This window comes from Durio zibethinus, chromosome 4 (assembly GCF_047325235.1).
Source record: "Durio zibethinus cultivar Kanyao isolate XHJ-2024 chromosome 4, ASM4732523v1, whole genome shotgun sequence".
NCBI lineage: Eukaryota > Viridiplantae > Streptophyta > Magnoliopsida > Malvales > Malvaceae > Durio > Durio zibethinus.
The window spans coordinates 9,579,484-9,598,835 of NC_143165.1; the positions used below are offsets into that span (position 1 = coordinate 9,579,484).

The 19,352-nt window shown below is 27.5% G+C and overlaps 1 protein-coding gene and 2 pseudogenes across 1 annotated transcript; all 3 read left to right on the top strand.

The window, feature by feature from the left end:
- Positions 1 to 6,380: 6,380 nt before the first annotated feature.
- Positions 6,381 to 8,534, top strand: LOC111287688 (premnaspirodiene oxygenase-like). Its single transcript, XM_022878359.2, has 2 exons — positions 6,381 to 7,403; positions 7,792 to 8,534. The coding sequence occupies exons 1-2, from the start codon at positions 6,501 to 6,503 to the stop codon at positions 8,410 to 8,412; spliced, it is 1,524 nt and encodes a 507-aa protein (XP_022734094.1). The 5' UTR covers positions 6,381 to 6,500; the 3' UTR covers positions 8,413 to 8,534.
- An 80-nt stretch (positions 8,535 to 8,614) lies between these two features.
- On the top strand, positions 8,615 to 9,371 carry LOC111288370 (cytochrome P450 71D9-like; annotated as a pseudogene).
- Positions 9,372 to 10,771: 1,400 nt separating this feature from the next.
- On the top strand, positions 10,772 to 15,214 carry LOC111288809 (cytochrome P450 71D10-like; annotated as a pseudogene).
- Positions 15,215 to 19,352: the final 4,138 nt, after the last annotated feature.

Here is a 19,352-nt window from a genome sequence, read left to right on the forward strand (position 1 = left end):
TTTTGAGAAAGTGGAAGAAATAATAATATAATCATCATCATTTTATTGTAGCTAGTTAATCATCATTTTATTAAGTTTCACTAAACTTCTATTTTTTTTATATAATAACATTACAATATTAATAGAAATAAATAAATAAAGTTGAAAGTATCAATTTTTTTAATGTTGAAAGTATCAACATGTGAAATGCAGTAATTGTGGATTATTTTTTTATATAATAACATTACAATATTAATAGAAATAAATAAAAAAAGTTGAAAGTATCAATTTTCCTAATGTTGAAAGTATCAACATGTGAAACGCAGTAATTGTGGATTATTTTTTTGACAAATACATTATGTTTATTATGTAGTAAAGGATATTATAATAAAAATACATGATTAAGTAATTTAACTATCTCCCTAGCCAAACACAAGAATCTAACCATCCCATGCCATTAAAAATCACCCTTTGTTAGGAATCCACACTTTTCTAGATATCACACTATCCCTCAGAATCTAAAATTTCATAAACCAAACACCCTATAAGGATTTAATGAAAATTGATCAATCTTATTCTACTATTGAAATCATGGTAATTAATTCATTATAATAGAAATTTCATATAAGCTTTTATTTCTAAGTACATACACAAAAAAAATCATGGATAATGTTAATAATGATTAGTGAAATATTCAATGTGACACTAAAACTTTAAAAATCTCTATTACGCTACATAAAATATGAATTTATTAATTAATATGGTACTTGAAAGGTTGTTTGTGCGCCACATTCATCATTTAGAACTAACTACATTAAGGGTAATAACTATATTAGTTAACAAATTCATAGTTTAAGTATCTTATTAAAGATTTTTAAAATTTAGATACCACATTAAATATTTTACTATAATTCAAAAACTATTTGTCACATTAACCCAAAGAATTAGCTTCAGGGATTTAATGTCAAATTAATATAGCTCATGGCTATCTAAATGTATTTACTTATTTAGATTTTCTTTTCAAAATAATTTTTTGCCAAATAACACCTTCATTCAGTTAATGAAAATGATTCCTTTAATTTTTTTTTTCATGGATCCCTTAAAACATGAGTTTTTAGTAATAGCATACTTTTTAGAAAGTACAAATATAAACAAGAGATAAAAAATTTTTTTGTTTATTTGATTTAAAATATTAAAAATAATTTATTCTCTGTTTATTTTTATGTAATGATAGGTTACCACAAATAAATACAAATATTAAATGTTTTTATCTTTTTTAGTATAAATTAGTTTAAATAAAAAATCATAATATGAAAAGTCATCATATTAATTTCAATATTTGCAAGTATTACTTTTTTTTAATAAGTTAATATAAAAAAAAATAGAATACAAAGAGTTATCATATTTATCTATATATGTAATTAGATTCTAAATAATAAATATGCTCATTAATGACGTGTGTGTGTGTGCATATATATTATATTATATTAAGTTGTTAATTTAATATTTATTTGTAGTAAAAAATAAAATATGAAATGTTAGAATATTAATTTTTTTATATTTTTACATTTTAGTAATTAATTATTTAAAAATAAACATTTTAAAAAAGAAAAAAATATATAAATCAACTTTTCAAACTTTCATAATTTTCTACCACCAATACAAATTAAAATGATAGAAAAAAGAAAATTTATAAAGTATTATCATATTAATTTAAATCTTTTCATAATCAATTAATTTTTAAAAACTTTCCATATTCTATTAACAATTGAATTTAAAAAAAATGACAAAGATATGAAAAGTCGTAAAAAATATTATACTAAGGGATCAAATTACACAAGTATAAAATTAATTTGTTTTACGCCATTTTATAACTTCATATATGATAAATTTTTTTTTATAAATCAACCATTAAATTTAACAATCTATTTGTACCTATTATTCACATAATGTTTCAAGTCAATTCAATACTCTTATCATTTTGATTGAGAATATCATCGTTTCAATATACACTAATGATTAACATTTTATTATTATCACAAGTACAAATAGTTTTATATTTTACGTTTACTTAAAATTTAGCATGCATTTTTTATTTGAGTAGTGCATAAATTTAATGGTTGGAATATCAAATATAAATCATATAGAAAGATATGAGATGGTGTAAAACTAATTTAGTTTTACACATGTCTAAGTAAGTCCTTATTCATTTTGGGTTTTCATATTTCATTATTTAATGATTTGAAAATAAATCTTTGAAAAGAAAAAGTAATATAAATCAACCTTATTTAAAATATTTTTCATACGTTACTAATTATTTAAATTTAATTAATAATAGAGAGACAAAATGCCACAAATCATTATTATATTAATTTTAATCTATACACATTCCATGAATTAACGATTTAAATTTAAATCATTTAAAAATAAAGAATATAAATAAAATTTATTGAGTTTTCACTTTTATTTCTTTTATAGGTTTCATGGTTTCATTGGTCCTTCATAATAATGTTTTTCTCTTTAATATGATTGTTATTTTAATTTTTTGTTTTTTTATCTTAATTTTTTTTAATAAAGAGAAATTTTTAGAATTTAGAAAACTTATATGTGTGTGTGCATGTGTACATATATATTTTTGCATATATACTATTTAAATATTTTAAAGAAAAAAATAAATCTTGCAAACGGGTAAAAAAAAACCTAATATATAGAAAATAGCAAAGGAGAGAAATAATATGAACAAAATAAGGTCATTTGTTTATAATATATTTGCATAACTGAATGGAAGTGGAAAGTATCATCTTCAATGTTAAATTTGAAAAGACTGTATTTAATCTTATACTATTGAGTTTGAACATTAAAATATTTAACTTCAACAAAATCTAGAGGTTAAACATTTTTTCTAAATAAAGGATATGTCACTTTATCATGAATTGAATTTAGTCGTTAGCATTAAAAGCCTAAGAGGTCGAATATTTTTTTTTAAATAATGCACTGTCACTTTTAGACTATTATGAATTGAATTTGACTATTAAATTCTACTCCCTAAAGACGGGTCTACATAAAAGTATATGGAGGCAATTGCCTTCATTGAATTCTTAAATTTCTTATGGATTTATTATAAAAAATTTTAAAGGTTTGAAAATTTTAAAATTTTTGTGATCATATTTGTCCCGACTAAATTAAAGTTAATACAAGAATATTTTTATTGTTTATCTAGTAATTGAACATCAACACTTTAAATGCTAAGAATTTTATTATAATATTTATTTATATATTTTCAAGTTTATAAAAAATGAAGTAAATTACTTTTAGGGAGTTTGAAATTGTTAAACTTTTAATTTTTTTCTAATAATTTGTTTAGTTTATTGCAAGATAATCTTATAAGGGTAATGAGACTTGTAGCTTGCACTACTCAAATGGTTTTATCACTTTCTAACACCACAAAATAACATATAAAATATAACATAATAAAAATAAACAATCATCTTTAACTAATATATTTTATGTCTTCATTCTTCTTTTCATTGTATGTAAGAAAAGTATCATTTTTTATTCTCCAAATTAAAATGAATAAAAACTCAAATATATTTGTTTATTAAAAGAAAATAATAAAAGTAAATAATAAAATTAGATATGTTAATTTTTATTTCATTCTTTCACATATTATATCTATTTTTAAGAATTTTGTAAGTAAAATTTTATTAAATTAATATATTTATACATGTAAGTAAAATATATTAAATTAATTTAATATATTTTATTAAATTATATATTTATATATGTGTGTCCTTATATATATTTCAAATTTAATGTCTGGTTATATGGGGCATACCTTATCTTTTGGAATTATATGGATTGGAAAAAGTGGGTTGGTGATTTCTGTGGTGGATTTCCGCATATAAGGATGGATGAAGGTCCTTAATTGGGACAGAAATGGGTAGCTGTCCTCTCATGCATGTTACCTTCGAATCCCCAGATGGACAGGTTTTCATTTCATGATTCATGACTGTAGGCTGTAGTTGGTTTGGTTTGATGTTCGTTGTGGATGGCTTTTTTACTTCCTAGGTTTTATGTTGTTTTAAGGAGAAAATAATTGTTGCCGGTTTTAGAAACTTTTTCATTTTTACAAAGAGTCTCGATTTGAGAACAGAGAAAGGGTTTACAAGAATTGAAATAATAACAATCTGAATTAGATTTTTTAAAAATAATTACATAAATAAATTGAGTTAAATTTTATATTTTGTAAAAATATCAGTTTGCCAATATAATTTTCGAAAAAGAAGGCATTTTGCAATTTGTCCAAATATCCAGCGAATAATTTACTTTATGGAGGAGTTTTCTTCGATGAAAATTCGAAGAGGTTTTCCATGATTCCATCTGTTTTAGTTCTCGCAAGGAAAAAAAAAATTTAATGGTTGGCGTTTGTTTTTCATTTCATTAATTCTTTTGCCTGAAGATGTGGTGCTCTCTAGTTTAACCATAACCATGCTTAAATACAAAAGCCGTGGGTTCCAAGTGTGAACTTCACTTTGTATGGTTTTGGAGTAATGGTGTAAGGTAGAGGTGGAAATTGGAAAAAAAAATTGAATTATTTCGATTTAAAGTAATTTAGATTTGATACTCTGTTATTTGAGATTGAATCGTTGGAATTAGACCATTTTGAAATAATCTTTGAGTTGCTTAGAGTTCAGTCATTTCAGATTTTGGTTGTCCGTTTTATTATCAAATCAGATTAGCTTGATTCCACCATTTTTTTTTTCTTGCATTCGAGCCAACTATAGCAATTCTGGCGCATGTTATAAAAAGAAAAGGTTGTAGAAAATGATCATGTTCAAGATAAGATGGGACGCAGGGGAAGATGGGACGAAATTTTTTATTTTTTATCTTGTTTTTGTTTTCAGAACACTAACTACTACTCGTTTGAAGCTCGTTCTTCTCAAATGAAGTTGTCATTTTAGCCACACAATTTTTATTAGGAGGTGTGGGCTTCGTATTTTATTTATTTTTTGCTAAACCGAATTGTTTCAAAGCTAGCAAAAGAAGTGAACATATCTATCTAATACAAATCTCGAAGAAACAAACAGAGTTCACCTGAGTGAGAAGAAGAAAAGCACCGCATATAATATAGCAATTCCAAGCCCCACCACTTAAAAGGAAAGGCAAAAGGCGGACAACAATCCAAGTTATGAAAAACAAAGACGAAGCAAAGTCATCCATTATAGTATTTTAGAAATCTTTGTAATTAGTGAAGATGGAAAAAATTTTAAACCTCTGTGGTTCAGGAAAGACTCGAATAATTTAAATTGTATATATAGAGCAATTATTTGAAAGCAAAAAAAGAAAACATGGGGCCTTTGGGAGCCATAGCCCAAAGGGTAAACATAAACATTGTGACATAGTAAGTGTGATGAAATGAGTAAAGAGAAGACCTACAGTCATCTGTTAATAAAATTTCGGATTTTTAATTTCAGGATTAAAATATTGATAATTTAAGTGCTATAATAAATGACTAAAGAAAAGGAGAAAGGAATGCCTGAAATCCTGTTGTATGTTTATTGTTCAAGCAAGCTTTGACAACAGTTATTGAACTGGCAAGCTGGAAGAAATGAACATTATCAAGTCTTAAAACCTCCAGAAATTTCACAGGAGTGTCCATTTAATATATTAATTTTATTAAATTAATATATTTATATATAGTTATTCCACATCTCATTTTTTGTGTCCTTTTTTTCAATATCCTAAAAGAATTTTTTTTCATTTTTAAACACTTAATTCTCTTATTTTTCTATATTTCAAATTGATATTTTAAAATTTTTTTACTTTTCAAAAATAAAAGTATGGCACATCAATATTATATAAAAATTTGAATTAAAAATATTAAATACACAAAAATCAAAGATTTATTCTTAATACACGTGAAAGTTAAAGAGACAAGGAAAATGATAAAATAATTTGGAGGAAATATATTTTGATACTATTAATTAGGAAAAAGAAAACAAAAAGAAAGAAATTTCATAACAACCAAAAAGTAAAAAAAAAATTATCTATATCTCCAAATTATACTAAATTCTTTGAATTAGTAATTCCATTGAAAAGTTGTAATTGACCAATTAGTGCATTGAACATAATAATCAAATAATATATTAGAAGTTGGACAGAAAATTTGAAACTAGTATAAAATTGATGATGAAGCTATATCTTCCAAAATAATCCGCATCCAACATTTGACAGATCAATTGAAAACAAATATTTGCTTTGATTTTTAAAGGAAAATCATTTTTTCTTTTCTAACAAGTATTTAGAATGTCGAGAATTCAAAATAAGTGGCCACAAAAACTGACGTAAAAGTATTGAAATCCAACAAGTTGAAAGAAAAATTATCTTTTTATAATCTTTGTTGATGTTAAGATTCCACTGAACTAGAGGACAAACAGTAGTCAAGGCAGAACCATTACATAAATCACCTACTTAGAAGTGGATGGAATGCAAGCCATAAGACTGTCTAACATTCGACATCCATGGAGCACCTGTTTTTCTCCTTTCCAATGCTGTTCACTTTTGTTATCTTCTTGTTCATGTTACTGAAACTAGGGAAGAGATTCAAGACCAACAACTTGATTCAAAATCTACCACCAGGACCATGGAAGTTGCCTGTCATCGGGAATATGCACCTCATTGCTGGCTCTCTACCCCATCATTCATTAAGAGATTTGGCCAAGAAATTCGGCCCCTTGATGCACCTTCAGCTTGGAGAAATTTCAAACATCGTTGTTTCTTCTCCACAAACTGCTGCAGAAGTGATGAGAACCCATGACATCATATTCGCGAATAGGCCTCTTCTAGTTTCTGCAAATATTTTAACTTATAATTCAACAGACATTTCATTTTCACCATATGGAGACTATTGGAGGCAGCTGAGAAAAATTTGCGTGTTGGAGATGCTAAGTTCAAAACGTGTGCAATCCTTCAGTCCAATTAGGGAAGAAGAGGTATCAAAGATGGTCAGAGCAATTTCTTCAAAAGCAGGATCACCAGTCAACCTTAGTAACATGCTGTGTTCTCTCACATACGAAATTGTTTCGAGGACTGCTTTTGGTGGGAAATGCAAAGATCAGAAAGATGAATTCACATTACTTTTCAGGGAAATTATACGGTCGGTTTCAGGTTTCACTCTTGTAGACTTGTTCCCTTCAGTCAAATTTCTTCAGTTCCTCAGTGGATTGAGGCCTAAACTTGAGAGGCTGCATCGAAAAGTAGATAAGATCTTTGATATTGTCATCAATGAACATAAAGCTAGCAATGAAATGCCAAAGACTAGTGAGAAGGAATTGGATGATCTTCTGGATGTTCTTTTGACCCTTCAGGAGAATGGTGACCTTGAATTTCCTTTAACAACTGACAACATCAAAGCAGTAATCTTGGTTAGTAAGTCTATTTCTAATATACTTTTTATTTTGCATTGTAAAATTTGCTTCATTGATTAATGATCTTCTGAATTTACTTGTTATCGTAATCTAATCTAACGGGATTGGTTAAGTTGATAAGATTCGAATACTTCACTTGTAATGTTTAGATTTGAATCCTTTTGCCATCAGATCCTCTAGATAATCTATAAATCTAATGTAAATACTCTCTGAAGTCTGCTATCTGTCCTGACCCTAGAATGCTAATGCCTCTCCTCCTCACCCTAAACTTTCTTGTACAAAAATAAGTAAATAAATAAATAAAGTCACTATTTGTCTTTCTATACTCATGAAGCAAAATTCACAAAATTTAATCCTACTTTTTTAATAATTAATACCACTTTAGGACGTTTTTGTTGCTGGGACTGATACATCATTCACAACATTAGAATGGGCAATGTCAGAAATGCTGAAAAACCCAAGAGTTATGCAGAAGGCACAGGCAGAGGTGAGGCAGGTTTTCAATAGAAAAGGGAATGTTGATGTTGAAGGGTTACATGAATTAAAGTACTTGAAACTTGTCATCAAAGAAACTTTAAGACTGCACCCTCCTGTTCCTCTGCTACTTCCAAGAGAATGCTCACAGAGATGCAAAATCAATGGATATGATATACCAGTCAAGTCCAAAGTCATCATCAATGCATGGGCAATTGGCAGGAATTCTGACTATTGGAGTGAAGCTGACAGATTCTATCCAGAGAGATTTGTTGATAGTTCAATTGACTACAAGGGGGCCGATTTTGAATTCATCCCATTTGGTGCTGGAAGAAGGATGTGTCCTGGCATGGTGTATGGTATTGCCAATGTTGAGTTACCTCTTGCACAGCTGTTATATCATTTTGACTGGAAACTTCAAGGTGGAAAAAAGCTTGAAGATCTTGACATGGATGAGGATTTTGGAGTTGTAGTTAGAAGAAAAAATGATCTATGCTTGGTTGCAACCCCTTATTCTTCTCTTAACAACTGAGTTGCATTGAGACAAAAAGAAAAAAATTGTATCAGAATTGAGTACTGACAGTGAACAGTACTCAAGGTAATAAGAAAATATCATTTTGAATTGTGCCACTTGGTTGTATTATTAAAGATGTTGAACAAACACCACTATATGAATAAACTTTGTTGCAAAAAAAAAAAAGAAGTTAATATTTGTCTTTCTATACTCGTGAAGCAAAATTCACAGAATTTAATCCTACTATTTTTTAATAATTAATAACACTACAGGATGTTTTTATTGCTGGGAGTGATACATCATTCACAACATTAGAATGGGCAATGTCCGAAATGGTGAAAAGCCCAAGAGTTATGCAGAAGGCACAGGCAGAGGTGAGGCAGGTTTTCAATAGAAAAGGAAAAATGTTGATGGTGAAGGGTTACATGAATTAAAGTACTTGAAACTTGTCATCAAAGAAACTTTGAGATTGCACCCTCCTGTTCCTCTGCTACTTCCAAGACAATGCTCACAGAGATGCAAAATCAACGGATATGATATACCAGTCAAGTCCAGAGTCATCATCAATGCATGGGCAATTGGCAGGCATTCTGACTATTGGGGTGAAGCTGACAGATTCTATCCAGAGAGATTTGTTGATAGTTCAATTGACTACAAGGGGGCCGATTTTGAATTCATCCCATTTGGTGCTGGAAGAAGGATGTGTCCTGGCATGGTGTATGGTATTTCCAATGTTGAGTTACCTCTTGTACAGCTGCTGTATCATTTTGACTGGAAACTTCAAGGTGGAAAAAAGCTTGAAGATCTTGACATGGATGAGGTTTTTGGAGCTGTAGTTAGAAGGAAAAATGATCTCTTCTTGGTTGCAACCCCTTATTCTTCTCTTAACAACTGAGTTGCATTGAGACAAAAAGAAAAAAATTGTATCAGTATTGAGTACAGCCGGTGAACAGTACTCAAGGTAATAAGGAAATATCATTTTGAATTGTGCCTCGTGGTTGTATTATTAAAGATTTAGACAATCACAAATACATGAATTGTTAGGTCTATATATGTCTTAATTACAACACCTAATGCTTTTTGTATAATTTCAGCAGATAATAAATATAGCAGAAAGTAGTTTTCTGCAATTTTCTTCTCTACTTTCTTCTCTCTTTATTTATTTATTTTTTTTTTCCATTCCTTGCCTCAATACTACAACAATGTACACTAAAGGTGTTCCAAGAACTGCTCAAGTAATCAAAAGAAAATAAAAACCTGGGAGCTAAATAATTGCTGTGCTTTGACCAGTAAAACGTGTGAGTTTTTGGATGTATCTCGTCAAAGAGATGACATAAAAAATAGCCTGAATGTGATTCAAAACATCATGCAAATATTAGATGAAACAGATGGTTTGGCATCTTTTGCTTTTTTAGTTCCTTTATGCATCATTGACATTATTTTTCTATTATTTTGTTCAATTTAATTAGTATGTGGTTAGCTAGAGTTTTAATTTTCAATCCATCAACTTTATTGTGTTACTAAACCAGATAATCATGTGCTGCTCTTTGTTTTGATTTTAAGGTAGTGATGTAATTAAGGATTGACAAATGTGTAGAAAATTAAATAAGAAAAATGAACTCAGCAGTTAATTCGTATAGTTATTTTAAAATACATGTAAAAATTTTTAAATTTAAATTCTAATATCTATAATCATTTTTTTTTATTCTTAGATCTTAATTTCTTTTATAAAAACATAAAAAAAATATATATCTTACATGGGAATCTTTCTTGAAATCTTAACCCATCTTATTGACAGAAACTCTGCTTGGTTGTATTCACAATTTTATTGTGAAAAACTGAGTCCATAGAAAACAGCAAAGGGGAGAAATAACATGAACAGAGTAGGGCCATGTGTCTATAATAATATTTGCATGATTGAGGCATCATCTGCGCCAAGACATGAAACTAAAACAATGTTGGAAAATCTGTTAGATTAAGATTATAAACTCTTGAAACAATGCATCCGAGTATGTCCAAAATAATGTGATGATGGCATCAAATTAATATTGAACAATTAATAGATATCTGAAAGAGTTTTGTACAGTATTTGCAAGCATCTGCCTGTCAGATGCCATATTATTAGAAACAATTGCAGTAAAAAAATTAAAATAAAGAAAATCAAAGTGGACAAATCTTTTGCAACATCATACAGGAAAATCATTCTATTTGAATATGACAGTTGATTTGACTTTCAGGCCATTGAACCACACAATCAATAAAACATATGGAAGCAGTTCATATTTGTCACACATATATAATATGAAAGGTGTTCAATTATCACTGATCAATTCGTTTCATTTCTTTCTTTCTTTCCAAATTCCTCTTCTTTATGCTAATGGAGTTCCACATACCCTTATTCCGGGCCATCTTCAAAAGGGTAAAGAAATCAAGAAATAAGTATTTGACTCAGAGGATGATTCCAGGGCCTTAGAAACTGCCTCTGATAGGAAACCTGCACCAGCTTGCTGGTTCGCTGCCCCATCAATCCCTAAGTGACTTGGAAAGGTAACATGGACCAATCATGCACCTGCAACTCGGTGAAATTTCCACCGTGGTAGTTTCATCTCCAGAAATTGCTGAACAGATTATGAAAACACATGACATAATCTTTGCTTATAGGCCTCTTCTTATGGTTCCAGTGATCACCACCTGTGAATATACAGATATTGCATTTGCGCATTACGGAAACTATTGGAGACAGTGCAGCTCGTGTCCGTTCATTCGAATCAGTAAGAGAAGAGGAAGTGTTGAATATGATCGAATCGATACGAGCAAATGATGGACTGCTTGTCAATCTCAGTGAGAAAGTTTTCTCAATGACATATACCATAACAGCAAGGGCAGCTTAAGAAGCATTCATATCAGCATTTTCAGAATATACCAAAATAAATTCAGGTTTCTTCATTGCCGAATTTTTTCCTTCACTTAGAGTTCTCCATCTTGTGTGTGGTCTAATGCATAAAGTCGAAAAGGTTCATGGAGAAGCAGACAGGACACTTGGAATATTGTTAATGACCACAAAGAAAGTAGAGCAAAAGCAAAAGGCAGAACGGAAAGATGTAGAGGAAGATCTAGTTGATGCTCATTTAAGGCTCCTGGGAGATGGTCAATTTCCCTTAACTGACAACAACATCAAAGCCATCATCCTGGTGAGTCAATTTCATTCACTCCATTTTTTTTTCATGGCTGAAGCTGCCAGTATTTGGACCCCAGGAACTCTACCAACAGACCACATCATGTTAATCATTTCATTCATTACATTGACCCTGCAACGATCTAGTAATTTTTCACAAAATACTTATTTTCTAGAGTTAACTACCACAATTATTTGGAACTACCAAGATCTATTTCAGATTTCATTTGGAGAAGTTTTCCTCAACTTTTAGAGTGAAATTAGAGTTAATCATCAGAATGCATAAACTTGTTTTAAATAATGATTCATTAAAAACTCCATGCAATGTATAGAAATGAACTCTTGAGTAAAATATGCCATACCATTCGCTTAAAGTTCAAGCAGTTAGAGGATAGTGTTCAATGGTGAACATTAGAGGTATAATTGAGTTAAATTGAGTGGATATGCTGTTAAATTTAAGCTCCGCTCAATATGAAAACTTAGGTTCAAAGTTCGATTCTAACTTGATCTAGTTTCATTTTTCATATTTGAATTTGGTTTGTAATTTAATTGTGTGGCTTGAGCTTTATTCGATAAAATTATAAATATTAACATTAAAAATTATAATTTTATCATACTTATATATATTAAAAAATAAAATTTTAATTAGACTTGAGAGCCTTTCTATTAGAGTATTAAACTATTTAAATTCGGTTCAATTCGTTATTGAAGTAGCTTGAATTTAATTTTTTCAAATCAAACTTGAATAGCTTTCGAATAACTTAACTCATTTACACCCATAATGAATGTACTTCTTATATGTAGACACACTAATTCTATAGTTCTTTCAAAATCAAAATTTTCTCCACCAAATTTCTTGAGAAAACAATTGGTAAATTTTAGTGGCCTAAAGTTATTTATTAGATCTGTAGGACATTTTTAGTGTTGGAAGCGAGACGTCAGCAACAGTTGTAGAATGGGCAATGTTGGAAATGATAAAAAAACCCAAGGATCATGAAAGAAGCACAAGCTGAGATAAGAAGGGTATTTGAAGAAAAAGGGAATGTAAATGAAACAGGCATTCATGAACTCTGGTATCTAAAATCAGTTAAAAAAGAGCCTTGAGGCTACAACCAGTTTTCCTTTGTTGCTTCCAAGAGAATGCAGCAAAAATTGTGAGGTTAATGGATTTGAGATAGCTTCAAAGACCAGAATCATTGTCAAAGCATGGGCAATTGGAAGAGATCCAAATCATTGGCCTGAACCTGAAAAGTTTTACCCTGAAAGGTTTCATAACAGTTCAGTTGATTTCGTGGGGACAAATTTTGAGCTCATCCCATTTTGAGTTACTCTGAAAAGTTCTACTCCTTACCATGCTTCAACTGTTGCATAGAAGCACAAAAAACAAGAGCTTTTCTTTTCCAAATTTTCATTTAATTTTTTTTCTTTTCACTTTTAATGCCTAATTCATTTGATCTTGTTCTCTAGTATTTAACAAACACTTTCTAATGATATAATTTGGCCACATTAATCAAGTTTGGAAACATTAATTTTCTTACTAGCTCAAGCCACCAAGTTGATGAGTAGGCATTTATTGCCAGTATGCCACATTAAGATAGTATCTTCTATGTGCATCAAACCAATTATTCGCTCAGTTTTTGACCATATGGGTGATCTTAATATGTAACATATTTCTTATAATTATTATAATTATTATATTGTAAGTAATCAATCAAAGTCATGAATTATATAAAATTTATATTTATAAAATAAATTTATATATAATTTTTTATTATGATTGAATAATTACGAGTAGCTGAATTGAAGTAAAATGAATTGCAAATGAACTTCTCTCTTAGTAATAGCAATGTCAACCAAAAAATCCGAATGGAAATCTAGATATTAAACCCCTAGCCTACCCATTCCCCCTGACTTCCACGTTTGAAGAACATTCAAAAGTGGCTAACTGGTATTTAATTATTGCCCTTAATATCATTTATCACATTCAACAAACACTTACATAATTTGAGCATTATTTTCCTCATATTTATGTTATTCTTTTTGCTTAATTATTCACAAGTTGATAAAACACTGTGAAGATCAAATATATTACTGACCCACATGTCATAAAAAAAAAAAATCTAAGATGGTGGATGTTCTTTCTTCAAAATCAGAATAAAATCTTTGTTCATTAAACACTCATAATTTTCTTTCGACAAGAAGGAAAAAGGGTGGGATCTTCTTCAGCTTCATGGAGCTTCAATTTCCATCTGTCACCCCCTTTCTCACCTTCCTTTTCTTGATCATGGAAGCTACCTCTCATAGGAAACATTCATCAATCGATTAGTTCATTGCCCCCATCAGAACCGAAGAGATTTAGCCAAGAAATATAGAGCTTTGATGCAGCTACAGCTTGGAGAAGTTCCAAACATTGTTGTATCATTAACAGAAGTTGCCAAAAAGGATATGAAAACCAGTGATATCATCATTTCTCAAAGGTCTGATGTCATTGCTGTAATGGAATACAATTCTAAAGCAATTATATTTACACCATATGGAAACTACTGGAGACAGATGAGAAAATTTTGCATGATGGAACTTTTTAAGTGCAAAACAAGTTCAATTTAACTTACATTGGCCAATAATAATTTCCAGGATGTATTTGTGGTTGGGAGTGAGACATCAGCAACTGCAGTAGAATGGGCAATGTCCGAAATGTTGAAAGATCCATAGTTGATGAAAAAGGCACAAAATAAGGTAAGGCAGGTTTTTGGTGCAAATGGTGGTGTAAATGAAGCAAGGATTCATGAATTGAAGTACCTAAGATCAGTAGTTAAAGAAACATTGATATAACATCTTCCTGGGCCTCTGTTAGTTCCAAGAGAATGTAGTGAGAATTGTGTGATTAGTGATGGCAATCGGTTGGTTTGAAATTGATTTTTGCTTCTCCAATTTTAGAAAGCATATTATCGACTCTGACATTAAAATATTATTTTTTATATTCGATCCAACCCGACTTGCATGCATATAAAATTATAATCAATTCGGTCCAAAATTACTTTATTAAATTAAATTTAATATAATATTTATAAAATATTATTTTTAATATAAAATATATCTTAATTATACATAAATATAATATTTTTATTAAGTTAATATTTTAAATTAAAATATTAAATAATAATTTTATTAATATAATATATATAAATATAAACTTAAATAAATAATAAAAATATTTTATATATATACTAGGTCAAATTAGGACAAATTTATTTAAAATCTAACTTAAACTCAACTTTCTTTATAAAAAAAATGGATCTAATCCAAAAACAAATTTAAAAAAAAATATAAAATCGGTTGGGTCAAAATTTGACGGATTCATTTGTCATCCCTCTCTGTGATTAAAGGATATGAAATCCCTACTAAAACTAAAGTAATTATTACTGCTTGAGCTATAGGAAGAGATCCTGTGTTATTGGAAAGAAGCTGAGAAATTTGATCCAGAGAGACTTTTGGGTAGTTCAATTGATTTCAGAGGAACAAATTTTGAATACATTCCATTTGGTGCTCGGGAGGATTTGCCCTGGTATAGCATATGCATTACCAAATATTGAGTTGCCACTTGCACACATTTGTTTTATCATTTTGATTGAAAAGCAAACTTAGCATATGTTAAAAATCTTTTGTAATGTTTTAAAAAATATTATTATAAATATAATTTTTAATCGCTTAAAATGAACAATAAATAAGTTATAGAGAAAATTTTTTGTTTAGCCTTTCTATCCCACAATGTAAAGAAAAAAAATTATTTATAAATAGGCATGTCCCTTTTATTCTTGAGAGTCCGAATCATTAGTTTGCAAGATCAATTTTTTAATATTAATTTATGTTTGTTTATATATTTATAGAAATATTCGATTAATATTTACGAACGAATTTATTTAATATAAATAAAATAATTTTAAATTAAATTTTAATATTTTAATATTTCGATGAATCAAATTTGAATATAATTTAAAATTTTTATATCCAATACAAATAATTTTAAAAATAAATAAATAAATTATAAAATATAACAAAACTAATTTATATTCGATTCCTCTATACCTTAGATTTGACATTTCTGTTTCTAACATTCTATTACTGGAATTTGGCACCAATGAAAGAAAAGGGTAGAAGGAAAGATACATGTACTGGTTATTTGATTGCATTTGCAGCATTCCTAGTCACTTTCATTTCCAATTAATTGTTGTTGGAAACGGAAAATGGGAAAAAAATACTAATAAATTTTCTTCATTGCTGCCAAAGAAAATATGCTTTTCAAATATTCCAACTTTCTTGTCAAAGAAGCATTAATAATTTATTCCCAAGTTTCTTGTCAAAGTAGAATCTTTTGCTTTTTGTTTTTTGTTTGGTTGCTTACAAGGTTACCACACCCACTTTGTCCCAGGAAAATGCAAATCTCAACATTGGAAAAATAAATTACTATCTTACAATCTATCATGGCTTTGTGTGGTCCCCTGGAAAGTGGAAAGTTATAAGAGATTTTTCTATACATATAATGGAAGCAAACATTGATTTTGCTACTATATCAAGTAGAAGAATTATTTTTTATTAGAATGAAAGTTGAAAGTAACACCTTAGATGTTAAATTTGAAAAGAACTTTATTAAATCTTAAATTATTGAGTTTAAACAGTAAAATATTTTAACTTAGAAAATCTAAAAGTCGGAAAATTTTTTCTAATACATGTCACTTTACATTATTTTGATTAAGGGTGAAAATGATATATAAGTATTTATAAGTTATTTGGATTCGATTCGAATAAAATTTGAATTTGATTTGATTATTATCGAGTCGAGCTTGAATTCGAATAGTTCGATTTATCAATCGAGTCAAGTTTGAGCATTTTTATACTTTACTCGAATAGTTTACGAGTTTAATTGAGCTTTATTTTTAATATATTTTATTATTCTAATTAATAAAATATTTTAAATTCGAGCTCAAACTCGAATATAAATAATTGAATTTTTATCGAATATAAAAATCGAACTTATTTTTATGTGTTGATCGAATTTTATTGAGCGAGTTCGAATAGCTCGATTTTTATCTCGAATCGAATTTGAATTAAACAATAAAATTCAATCGAATTCAAACCGAGTTTTAAACCTTAAATTTCAAATCAAATTTGAACTCGAACTTAATATTATATCGATTCAAACTTGATCGATTACATCTTTAATTATGATTAAATTTGATCATTAAATTTAAAATTTTAATGCTATATTAACATATCATTTGCATGTTCATTTCTTTAAAAAAAAATTTATTGTATGGATGTTGTTAATTAATGCTATTTCTATCATCTCATTTTTTTCTACATTTTTTTAGTGTCCTAAAATATATATATTTTTCATTTTGAACAATTAATACTCTTTTCTTTTTCTATATTTCAAATTGATTTTTATTTTTTTTTACTTTCCAACAATAAAAAACATAATGTTATATAAAATTTTGAATTAAAAATATTAAATATAAAAAAATAAAAAATTTATTCTTAATACACGTGAAAGTTAAAGCGATCGACAAAGAAAATGACAAAAAGAGATGGAAGAAATATATTTAGACACTTTATTTAAAAACAAGATAAAAAAATGAAAGAAATTTTATAAAAACAAAAAAGAAAAAAAATTATACTCAAATTATATTAAATTCTATAACTTAGTAATTCCATCCAAAAATTTTTATTGACCAAGTGCATTGAACATGATAATCAAACAATTAAATAAAAGTTGGACGGCACATTTGAAACTAGTTTAAAATTGATAATGAAAGCCATATTAAAATTCAAAATGAAAGCCATATCTTCCAAAATAATCAACATCCAACATTGGACAGATCAATTGAAAACAAATATTTGCTTAAATTTTTAAAGGAAAAGTCTTTTTTCTTTTCTAACAAGTACTTAAAATGTTGAGAGAATTGAAAACAAGTGGCCACAAAAGCTGACTTAAAAGTACTGAAATCCAACAAATTGACACACGCCTAAAGGCCAAGTACGTAATAATTGATGGTTCGTGTATTTATATAATGTAATATATTAAAATTTATATATTTGATATAAAAATTATATATTGTAATTTATATTAATATAAAAATATAAAAAAATATTTTTTATTTTATTAAATTTATAAATAATAATTATTAAAATTCTAAATCATATTATTTTTGTATTTTTTTTCATATCATAATTATATTGTTTCTTCGTATTATATTTTAAATTATTAAATTTAAGCATGAAATACTTTGATGACAAATATCGTATGATGCGAAAGGATTTTTAGAATGTTCAATCAATTCTTAACCATGTATATATATATATATATATTTATTTATAATTTTCAAACTGTAATTTTCATTACAAGTTGGAAAAATGTGTTATCCATATGAATGGAATCAAGTAATTGTCACCACAACAAAAGAAACAAAGAAAAAAGTTTGTTTGGTTTTCTTTTCAAAATGTCAAGAAAACATGCAAAGAAAAATATTATATATATAGAATGTTCATTAGGTGATTTAATTAATTTTAAATTAACTTATTTAAAATTAAATAAAATATTTTATTTTTTTTTATTTTTATTAATCGGAATGAAATTATTATTTTTAAAAATTGATTGAATTATTTATTTTGTATTTAGTATATATAAAATATAAAAATTATCTTATCATATTTTATTTCATCACATTAAATAAAAAATACATATTTTTTTGTCAAATTTATATATAATTTTTATTTTTTCGTATTATATCATTATTAAATTTAAAATTATTAAGTTTTCACCAAATAATACTTTAGGACATAATTGACCCATTTGTATGCTTTCAGTTTGCATCAAGTTTCCAACAGCTTTGGGCAGATGGGCCCACATCAAGAAATCAGCCCCTAAGTAGGGTCCATTTTTCTATAAGTGGGGCCCAATGAACGATGTTTTCCAGATTTTAATTCCTATGTTGCCTGCGGTAAGACAAGATTCTGAATGGCAGACCAACCCTTCTCAGCGGATTCCGGCTTGTTCCGAATTTTTAGAATCGAATTTTTTTTTTTTTTAATTAGGTTGCAAGGGCCGGTCGGATGATAGTAGATAAAAAAAAAAAAAATTAGACAAATCCGATTTAATATATTTATATATAATTATTTTTTAATGAATTATTTAATTTTATATTTATATATATTTATATAATTTTATATTTATATTAAAATTAATATTTTATTAACTTTTAAAATAAATTGAATTGGATATAATTTATATAATATTAAATTGAGTTAAGTTTAAATATGAAAAAATTTATTGAATCGAATCACATTTAAATATTATAAATATAAAATTAAAGTAAATTTGAGATAAAAAAAATTATCTCGATTTGATTCATTGTTATATGTGAATTTAATTAAATTTTTTTAAAAAAAAATTTAATAATTTAATAATTTAATAATTTATATAATATAAAATATTAAAAATTTATGTATTTGTATCATATTTTATAAAAAAATTATATATCATAATTTTTATTTATATAAAAATATAAAATATATTTTTATTTTATCAAACATACTTATATTTTTTTATTAAAATTTTAAATTATATTATTTTAAATTTTATATTTATATTATATTGTCATCTTTTATTTAAAATTATTAAGTGTACCCGCTTAAGTTTTCGCGGTGAGCACATAACAGAAGTTACAGAACAATACCGTGTGAAATTTGGTACGACGGCGTTTTTGTCTTTTTCGGGGTTTTCGGT